A 10,435-nucleotide genomic window follows, 5' to 3' on the forward strand; every position below is an offset into this window, starting at 1 on the left:
AAAAAAAAAAAAAAAATTCCACGGGAAAGGTGGGAAATGACCCAGTCGTGTATTTTTGCCTCTCTCCTTTGCCTTGATTTGCAACATTCCTGTGAAGAGATCGAGACCATCCTGGCTAACACGGTGAAACCCTGTCTCTTCTAAAAAAAAAAAAAAAAAAAAAAAATTAGCCGGGCATGGTGGCAGGCACCGTAGTCCCAGCTACTCAGGAGGCTAAGGCAGAAGAATCTCTTGAGCTGGGGGAGCAGAGGCTGCAGTGAGCAGAGATCATGCCAATGCACTCCAGCCTGGGTGACAGAGTGAGACTCTGTCTCAAAAACACAAAAGTTTCTCTTTACAAAACATTTCACTTTAAAAGGAGCCAATTTAAAGAAAACTGTTAATAGTTCAGGTAACAGGCAGAGAGAGGAAAAGCTGCTGAGTGTTGTATGAGGTTTGAGGGCTTTGATCCCAGCTGGTCCCACTCACTCCACAACAGAGAATAGAAGGGTCCAGAGAGGGTGGTGACCTCTGCCTGAAGTCACACAGTGATTCGAGGACAGGGATGTGACCCCAGACTTCTATATCTAGGGCTGGAGGATGTCCTGGGACACAGTTCAATTCTCATCTGTCACCCACTTTGGCTATTAGAGATCAACCCCTTTGCTCCTGGGTCTTGCAATGGCAGCCTTGGCAAACCCTAAATGAAAATCGTGACAACACTTGACATTTATGAAGCATTTACTTCATGTTCACCTTGTACTACTCTAACTCATGTCTTAACTCACTTATTCCTCAAAAACAACTCTAGGAGGTGGGGCCAAGTAGGACCATCATCCCTGCATTTCACATGGAGCTCAGAGAGGTTAAGCAAGCTGTGCAAGGCCACACAGCTCATAAATGGCAGAGCCAGGATTTGAACCCCTGTGGCCTGATCCCAAAGCCGAAACCACTCGGCACTGCAGGTTCATCCCTTTTCTTTAAGGCAGGAGTATCCAATCTTTTGGCTTCCCTGGGTCACAATGGAAGAACCGTCTTGGGCCACATATAAAACACACTAATGATAACTGATGAGCTAAAAGATAAAACAAAATAAAAAAAATCAAAAAACAAAACAAAAAAAACAACTCACAAACAAACCAAAAAATATTTTTTTTTTTTTTTTTTGAGACAGGGTCTTGCTTTGTCACCCGGGCTGGAGTGCAATGGCATGATCTTGGCTCATTGCAGTTCCAGGTTCAAGCAATTTTCGTGCCTCAGTCTCCTGAGTGGCTGGGACTACAGGCGCATGCCACCATGCCTGGCTAATTTATGTATTTTTAGTAAAGATGGGGTTTCACCATGTTGGCCAGGCTAAAATCTCACAAGGTTTTAAGAAAGTTTATGAATCTGTGTTGGGCCACAGTCCAAGCCGTCCTGAGCTGTACGCAGCCTGCAGGTCGCACCACCGGTTAGACAAGTTTGCTCTAAGGCACCAAGAGCCCCAGGCTGAAAAGCACCCCAGAGCTGCAGCTTGTAGAACCCAGGGCAGCAGGTTCTCCAACCTTCTGACATCATTAGAGCACAGCACACAAGTTATCAGCCACTAGATTTTTTTCCCCCTTTCTGAAACTGTAACCCTTCATTCCAGGCCATTCCCCAAAGCTGGACAGAGGACGTGGCTGGCTGGCTGGTTTCTGTAGTCAGAACGACAGTTGGGTACTAGATCCACTTTGTGAAGCAATGTCTCAGCTCAATAACTCTGCAGAGAAGCTGCCTGGTTCAGGATGTGGCTTAAGTAAGAAGATGGCCCTGGTATTTTACGGGCACTGGTGGGCAAGGCTCTGAAAGTAGTAGAAGGGGATTCTTTCCTGGAGTTCAGCTGCCCGCTGTCCTGCGCCTCAGGGCAAATGGTGTGAGATCTGGATTCAGCCTGTCTGCGCTGATTGTAGCTCTGCCCCTTCCTGGCTGTGTGACCTCAGACAAGTCCCCCACTCTCTCTGCACCAGTTTCCTCATCTGGAAAAGGGGACAATGCCCACCGCATTGGGTTGTTTGTGTCTGTGGAGTGCCTGGCAATACCCAGCACACATGAGGCGTCAGTACGTGGTGGTTCCTTCCCTCCTTAGCCCTACCTGTTCCCAGGTAGAAACCAATACCGGCAGGGAACCTTCTCAAGGCTGGGGGCCTTCTGAGAGCAGTAGCGCTTTTCCTCCTTCAAAGACTTTGCCTTCTAGAAACCCACTGCTCATTCCTTTCTTCAAGTACCAAAACAATCAATTAAAGTGGCTAAAGAGAGATGGCACCCTCCCCTGCTCACGCAGCCACTCTGATCCTCCACCCTGGTGACAGGCTATGTGGCAGGAGGGTCTCTACCTTATCTCAGGATGAAGGCATGGCTGGGGTCTGGCTGTCTCCTAGTGGCCGGAAGAAGCTGCCAGTCTCTACACAGGTCCATGTCCCTGAGGAAAGCCAGTGTCACAGAGAAATGATGACCACTTTCTCAAACCTGGCTTCTGATTTGCATGTTGGCTGCCAAAGCTGATCAGGAGTGGGCTTTGTGAAGATGCCTGGTCCACCACGTGCCTCCGGCTGGCCACATCCAAGACTCCCTGAGGCCTCTGGAAGGACAGCACTTGCCCAGTGCCTCCCTCCAGGTCCTGCCACATCCAAGAACCACCTGGACTATTATTTACTTAGTAGTTTAAATCAATGCACTTTTTAAACTCCAATTTTTAAAAAAGATCATTGATGTCACTATATAACACCCAAAGCAGTAGAATTTATCATACACAGAAGGCAAGGCTAAAAATACAATGAAAAAGGAACCATGAATTCTAGCTTGATACCCTTGGCCTGTACAACTGAGCCTGGTGCCAGTTAAAAGGGCAAAGCAGTAGGTGCTCAGGGGGTGTCGGGCCCCTGAAAGCCGATCTGATCTGCTGCTGCGTATTCACTGCTGCTCTGGGACGCCTCCAGCAGAGCACCTCACTGGGGGAAGCATCAGGACCGTGTGGCCAGGAGCCCAATGCTGCTACCTCATAGATGGGTATCTGAGGTGAGTCATTGAACTTCTGCAAGCCTCAGTTTCCTCCCTTGTCTAATGGAACCCTCCTTGGCGGCTTCACAGGGTGATGCTTGGGGCAAGTGATGGAGATGTGGGAGAGGCAGTTATTTTTAACCACCCAGCCAAGCCCCCTGCCAGGAGGGACTCCCAGAAATGAAGCCTTACCCTGGAGGGAGTTCCCCGCCACTCCAAGCTTGAGGCCTGGGATGGCAGCTGTGAGGGTACCAGCATCATTTGGGGACTCGCTGGGTACCAATTATCACTGCACTTGGGCTACTTCAAAGGCTGCCCACACAGACACACCCTCCTTGGTAACCAATCCTCAGGAGGAAGGGCACCCAAGGAAAGGGGGAAGGCTTCCTGGGCTAGAGCCCCTTCAGGGTCTGACACACCATTGACACTGACCACATCACTCATTAAGCAATTTTAAGCAAGCACCGACTATACATCATTCACTATCCCAATCTAATTTGCACAAGCCCTTAGGCAGGTGCTATTATTATCCCTGTTTTACAGAGAAGGAAACCGAGGCTTAGGAGATGAAGTCTGAGGTGTTGGTGGAGCTGGGATTTAAACCAAGATGTGTCCAACTGCAAAGCATGTAAGCAACAATTTTAGAGAGTACAGGGAGGTGACCCTAAGTAACAAGGAATCACATACAGTGAGCAAGCAATGTGCTTTTCAGCTTTTGGTCAATCCTTATGATTATTTAGAGGAGAAAGTTCAGTTTGGTGCTGGTGTATCTTATGTGTATCTTATGTGTATCACCTGACAGTTGTTAATCTCTTTTTAACAAAAAGACAGCGGGCCAAGGCCCTGTGTCTTTAGCTGGCTCTGGTATTTGGCCAAAAGTTAATGACTTTGGCAGTTAGGGTTTTTATCCATGCCAAGTGATGATGGTTTTCTCTTTAGTGACACAGACATTCTTTTTAAAATAAATTCACCTAAAAAAGTAGTTTTACAAATGAAGCACTACAACTAGTGCATTTCATCTTAAACTGCAAATTATAAAGGGAATAACAGCAACTTGACAGTGGAGAGACCTGGCAGACACCACCTTCACCAACTGATCAAAGTTAACGTTGCCAGAAAGGGGACAGATGGCACGTGCCTCTCGGTAAGATGCACTGAAGATGCACACTCACTTCTGCAATAGTCCTGCCAAGAATGCCTCATCTGAATCTAATCTCGAATATAACCATCAGACAAACCCAAATTGAGAGACAGTTTACAAAACACCAGCCTTGTACTCTTCCAATATGTCAATGTCACAAGAGATAAAGACAGACTGAGGAGCTGATCCAGACTGAAGAAGGCTCGAGATTAACGCAAAAGTTGATCTGGGATTGCATCCTGGACCTCAACTCTCTCTTTTTTATTGTTCAGGGACACTATTGGGACAAATTTTTGGTTTTTTTTTTTTGAAATAGGGTCTCGCTCAGTTGCCCGGGCTGGAGTGCAATGGTGCAATAACTCGCTGCAGCCTTGAACTCCTGGACTCAAGCGATCCTCCTGCCTGAGCCTTCCGAGGTACTGGGACTATGGGCGTGTACCACCACACCTGGCTATTTTTTTTTCCCTACTTTTTGTAGAGACGGGACCCCACTATGTTGCCCAGGCTGGTCTTAAACTCAAGTGATCCTTCCACCTCAGCCTCCATAAAATTTGAATACAGCTGTAGATGAGATTGGTCATAGGATTGTATATTGTATCAATACTAGATTTGCTGATTTTGACAACCCTGCTGTGGTTATGCAAATTTGTCCTTGTTCTAAGGAAATAAACACTGAATTATTTAGGAGTAAAGGTGCATAATGAACCCATTTTCAAATGCTTATGAAAATTACACATATGCACGTGTGTGCGTATACACAGGCATGCATATACAAACAGGGAATGGCATGCACGTGTACATGAGCAAAGTGCTAATTGGTGCAATTGGTGAATTTGAGTGGGCATTCTTTGTGCTCTTGCAACTTTTCTGCATGTGTGAAACTATTTTTTAATTTTTTTATTCAGGAAAAAGGAGTGAGTGTGTATGACACAGGCTTGGCAGAAACTATGAGCTGGTATTCCAAAGTCGGGGATGGGGAGCCCTCACTGGGGGTACCCCTCAAACCCTCAGTGCTGTGGCCAGGGAACCGGGCTGGCAGTCTTCCTTGGCTTTGTTCCCTCGGCTGCCACTTCCCCATCCTGTGCCTCCGTTGATTTGTGAGATGGGGAAAAAGATGCCTGCCACTTTTATTGTGATCTTAGGTTTACCAAAAGCAGACTATGCTTTCAGAAGTTCTGGGAGGAAAGCTAGCAGATACACCTATAGAAATATGAATATCCAAATTGAGAGGAGGCCTCACTTTCTTAGTTCAGCAAAATAGACACACAGGCTGTAAGTGGGGCAGACCCTGCCTGTTTCTTGGCTGAAATCTCCAGTTTGTATAGTGCAGGGCTAAGAGAGTGGGGCCCTTGACATCTCACTGTTTTGAGACACATACTGGGGTTTTCTCCTGTCTGAAGACGCAGCTGGCACCAATGTACCCTGTGGCCAAGGATCTTCTGGGTGAGCCTCACGTCAGGAGCAGAGTTGGAGAGGTGGCCGGCCTGGGGGCACACGTGTCTCCCTGTGTCAGCATTGTCTGTCTCTTGCTTAGATGACAGCCATAGCTTCCTGGCCTGGTTTCCTGCATCTGCCCTGACCCCTGCCTGTGGGATCTCCCATAACTCAAATCTGACTGTGTCCCTGTGGAAGGTTTGGGTTTCTGAGCTGGGCAGCTATGTGTCCAGCACAGGGGTTCTGCTGATAGCACAGGGGTTCTGCTGATAGCACAGGCCACAAATTGGCAAGGAGGGACCAGGTTAGGAAGGAGCAGCTGTGGTTCCTAGTCAGGAGGTAACTGAAACCTAGTAAATCCTGGAATAAGATAGACCAATGAATCTGATAACCCTCAGCTCCAAATCTGAGCTGCACCATGACAAGCCGACTCTGGTGGCAATGTTCTCCAGTCTCTGCATTTTCAGCTCGCTGTGTGCCAAGACAGGGCTGGCAGGTACCAGGGGCTTTCACTTTCATTAGGAACTGGGACGAATAATCCAACTGAGCTGCCTCTGCACCAGAACTGCTGGGATGTGAGGACTCTCCCTGGCTCCCAGGCCAGCCACTGCGGCCCTTTCTCCTGGGAAGGAGAGAGCTCCTGATTCCCCATTCCCTGCTCCTGGGCAACAATTAACACTCTAGGAAAACCACAGAGCCAGCTCTCCAGGGTTCTGGTGCTCTGGGGACCACAGGGCAGCAAGAAAGGTCTCCTGAGGGTCCTGGGGCTGGGAAGGCAGAGTGGGAAGTCCCCCGCAGCTAGGCTAGACCTGGACCTCCCTGGCACTCAGGCAGCCTATCCTCTTTTGCTCATGGAATATAAATATTCGTGCACGAGTATAGGTGCAGGTTTCTACATTTGCAAGGGCATGGGTATAACACGCTTTCCATTATATCTGACTATGAATAAGAGTGGCTAATATTAAAACATCTCTTACTATATACAAGGAGGTCTAAGTACTTTATGTATATCTCACTTAGTTCTCACAACAAGGGAGATTTTCATTATTTCCGTTTTCTAGAAGAAGAAACCAAAGTACTGGGAGGTTAAGCAGCATGCCCAAGGTCACAGCTATCCTGGGAGGTGAACCCAGGGCCCTGGCTCTTACCCATGACCCTAATACTGCCTCCTCAAGTAGGTGCTCAGCAAGTGTTTGAAGAACTCAATTACGTGGGTCCACACATAAGAGAAAAAAAAAAGAGGGAGCAAAAGTGGGTGCACCTGTTCATCTTGATACTCATCCTGGGCCCCACTGCATGACATGCCCCTTGCCCTTAGTCACTGTTTCCTGGATTGGCATGTGGGAAACACATGTGACCACATGAAAATGGCTGAGAAAAAACAGGACTGACTACCAGCATTCCCCTGTTTACGGAAAGGGGCCTGGAGATGAGGCTCCGTCAGATCATCTTGAGGTCTTTCCTGGCAGCTTCCCTGCTGCTAGCCACCCCTCTCATACCCCGGGATTCTGAGCTTCCTCAGCACTTGGAGGCAAGGCCTCCTTGGCTTAGATTTGAGGGTGGGGAGGGGGGAAGGCTGTGCATGGCTTCCACCACTTCTCCAGGCCTCCCCACTTCCTACGGTCAGGCCCTGACACCCCGAGAGCTTTGAAAGGGTGTCCCTGAGAGATACTTCCTGGTGTTTCTGCTTAAACAGCGTTTGCTGCAAAATATGTCGAAGCATTTGGGATTCAGTTTTTAGTTCAGAATATGCCAATGTTTTCATTTGGAAGGGGAAGTGTTTCTGTTGATGTGATAAAGAGATAAAATAAGACGTTCTTCACCAAGTTACACTGCTTCAAAGTCAAGTGCTTGGCTTGGAGACAGGGATTTATCTTGGGATCGCAGGGTCTTAGCACATGGCCTGGCAGAAGAGCAAGCAGGGTCAAAGTCTGTTGAATGAGTGATGAGTGCATATGCAAAGGGCCTAGACCCAGGAGTGCGATAGAATCAATGCTCAGTACAGATTTTGAATGGATTTCATAGGTTCTACTTCTGAGAGTTGTTCTCAGTCTGTTCATGTTTCTCTATCTTCACTAAACTCCCCTCATCCAAGCCTCTGTCATGTCTGGCCTGGGCAACTAACAGCTTCTGAGGTGGTGTCCCTGCTTCCCCTCTTACCCCTCAGCTCCTTCTGTCCACAACTGCCAGAGTCATCTTTACAAAATGGGAATGTGATTGTGTCATCTCTTGCCTAGAACCTTCCAATGGCTTTCCACTGCTCTTGGCTATGGCCTTCCAGGTCCTCCATGTATGGCTCCCGCCCACCTCACTGACCTCTCCTGGGGCTGTTCTCCAGCCACATGGGCCTCCTTTTGGTTGCTGGAAAAACCAACTCTCTCTCACCTGAAGGTCTTGGCACTACTGAACTACTGGCACCCTCAGCCTGGACTGCTTTTCTCTAGATCCTTCTATCGAATTAAGGCTCAGCTCAAAAGCATCATCTCCTTAGAGAGCCTTTCTATGACCCCTCAGCTAAAGCAGCCCACCATCTCTATTCTACTGTTTCACTTCTGTTTTACTCCATGTCTACACCTACAGAGACCATCTACTAGATGCCAGGCACAGTTTTAAGTGCTGAGGACACGGCAGTGAACACGACAGGGAAGCTCACATCCTTCTTGCCTGCCTTCATAGCTCCGAAAAAATCTGATTCTCTTGTTTGGGTTCCTACTAGTCTTCCTCACCAAGTGCCAAAGGGCCAAGGCTGGGTCTGTCTTCCTCACTGTGTTCACTCACCAGGCACTGTACTGAACAAAAAAGCATTTGTTCCGTAAAAGAACGGACGGATGGCAGGCAGGCAGGCAGGCTGGGGAGGTGTGCAGAGCAGCTGGCACACGCCCCTCCTGGCACTTGGCTCTTGCTAAGATCTTACTGAGCTCAACAGAAGTTTTCTTCAAAGAAATCTCACTGTGGACCCCTTAGGAGAGCCCTCTGCACCCAGCTATGCTGCCAGTAGGTCCTACCCCACCCTGTACCACCATCTGCAACAGACTCAATGTCTGTGTCTCCTCAAACTTCATATGTTGCAACGCTGATCCCAAATGATGGTATTGGGGGGTGAGGCCTTAGGGAGGTGATTAGGTCATGAAGGCAGAGCCTTCATGGATGGGATTAGTACCCTTATAAGAACAGTAAGAAATAAACGCTTAAGTCCCCCAGCCTCTGGTATTCTGTTATAGAAGACTGAACTAAGACACCCTCTGCCTGTGGTTGTCTTGGCAAAGCCAGGTAATGCAGGAGAGGGGTGGACTCAGCTTGCTTGGGGTGAATGCATTGGTGTCCATTTTCCTAAAGGAGCCTTTGCTCACCATATCTCAGCATCCCCTCTTCATTGCCACTTAGGCCCTGTGCCAAGTGACACTCCAGTACTGTCCAGCCTCAGGGGCTGAGCCAAGGTGTTCCTGCCTGCCCTGTGACCCTCACCAGTCCCGGAGGCTGCCTGACAGCGTATCTGGTCATGTGTTCTCTCTCACTGAGTCCAGCTGCCTCTCTTCCTGGCCACTATGACCAAGTCTTACTCCTCCCTGGACCTTCATTCCCTACCTCTCACATATACAGTGGGTTGGATGCTGGATGCAAAGCTCCCTCGTCACAGCCCCAAAGACAGGACTTGACCATCTCAGTGCAATGACCCTGTGGTCCCTTCTCCCGAGGACCTAAGAGCCCCCTGAGTGCTTGCAAACACTGCAGACAAAGGGAGCCCTCGCACCAGCTCCGTGCCTGCCTGTTCTGCGAAGGGAGCCTACAAAACTGGCAGCCCCTGCAGTTCTGAGCTGCAGAATTGATGAGCTGGGGCACCCTGAAATCTGACTCCAAAATAGCAGCAAACCCAAGGCCAAAAGGAAGTACAGGCTTCTTTGCTTGAGATTTCTCCTCTCACAGCCTTGGCCTGGAGCCCCTGCACTTAATCCCCACCCAGCCACCCAAGGGCCACAGTACAAATATGATTCGTGCCTGGCTCCCTGTGTCTTCTGACACCCCTAAATCTTTATCCTTCTAGGATGACCGAGAATCCCCCAAAAGCCAAGGTCATCATCAAGCCAGGATGAGGATTGGGGGAGGAGCTGACGGCTCTTTCTCAAATAGATTTGGGAGCGAAGGCTTTTTCCATAAGCTTTGGGGGGTAAGTCACAGGGTGACCCCAAATGTAACTTAGTCTCGGGGTCCCCTTCCTTTTCACCAACTATCCCCTTTGCTGGGGGAAGCTTTCCAGCCCAAACGAAGGACCTAAGAGGGGTCTGGCCATTCCTGGCATCCAGTTAGACCTGGAAGAGGTGAACGGAGGAGAAGCCTGAGGGAGGGGTGTGTATCCGGCCTGAGGATGTCTCCCTCTCCCTTGCCAGCGCCCCAAACCGCCCTCATCCTGTGCAGAGACGGCACTTACAGGCCTCGGAGGCAGGGGAGGATCTCCTCCTGGGGAACCATCCCCGTCCAGAAGGTGCCCCCAACCAGCTGCGGCGGCATGATCTGGGCGGCTGGTCCAGGGCGTGGGTTGCGGCTCCAGGGAAGAGGGGAACGGCAGTCGAGACCCTACTCCAAGTACCCATCAAAGACGTCGAGCTCCGAGTCAGCATCGTAAAGGCCCGAGCCGGGGTCGGAGAGTACGCCGAGGTCCACGAGCGCCTGGTCCATGTCCTCGGGCAGGAAGACAAGGCCCACGTTAAGGACGATGTACTCCATGAGGAAGGCGTAGTACAGGATCAGCACATTGACGAAGAACAGGCCCACGTAGAACATAGAGGGCAGCAGTGGCGGCGGCACGTAGGGGACCAGGGGGCCCAATGCGTCCAGGTGGGCCGCGACCCGGGCGCCCAGCATGCA

At 49.7% G+C, this 10,435-nt stretch overlaps 1 protein-coding gene across 3 annotated transcripts in view; it reads right to left on the bottom strand.

Annotated features, from left to right (window-relative positions):
• DEXI (Dexi homolog (mouse)) overlaps positions 1 to 10,435 on the bottom strand; it is a 13,349-nt gene extending 2,914 nt beyond the window's left edge. The window contains exons 1-2 of one of the 3 annotated variants that reach the window (XM_011961398.1): positions 9,999 to 10,435; positions 2,278 to 2,419 (exon numbers count right to left, since the gene is read on the bottom strand). In XM_011961398.1, coding sequence (XP_011816788.1) covers positions 10,145 to 10,432 — 288 coding nt within the window. In that variant the 5' untranslated portion in view covers positions 10,433 to 10,435 and the 3' untranslated portion in view covers positions 2,278 to 2,419; positions 9,999 to 10,144. The remainder of the gene's footprint in view (positions 1 to 2,277; positions 2,420 to 9,998) is intronic. The other 2 variants (XM_011961397.1, XM_011961396.1) reach the window with 2 other exon arrangements.

This window comes from Colobus angolensis, unplaced genomic scaffold (assembly GCF_000951035.1).
Source record: "Colobus angolensis palliatus isolate OR3802 unplaced genomic scaffold, Cang.pa_1.0 Scaffold55, whole genome shotgun sequence".
In the NCBI taxonomy this organism is placed as follows: Eukaryota; Metazoa; Chordata; class Mammalia; order Primates; family Cercopithecidae; genus Colobus; species Colobus angolensis.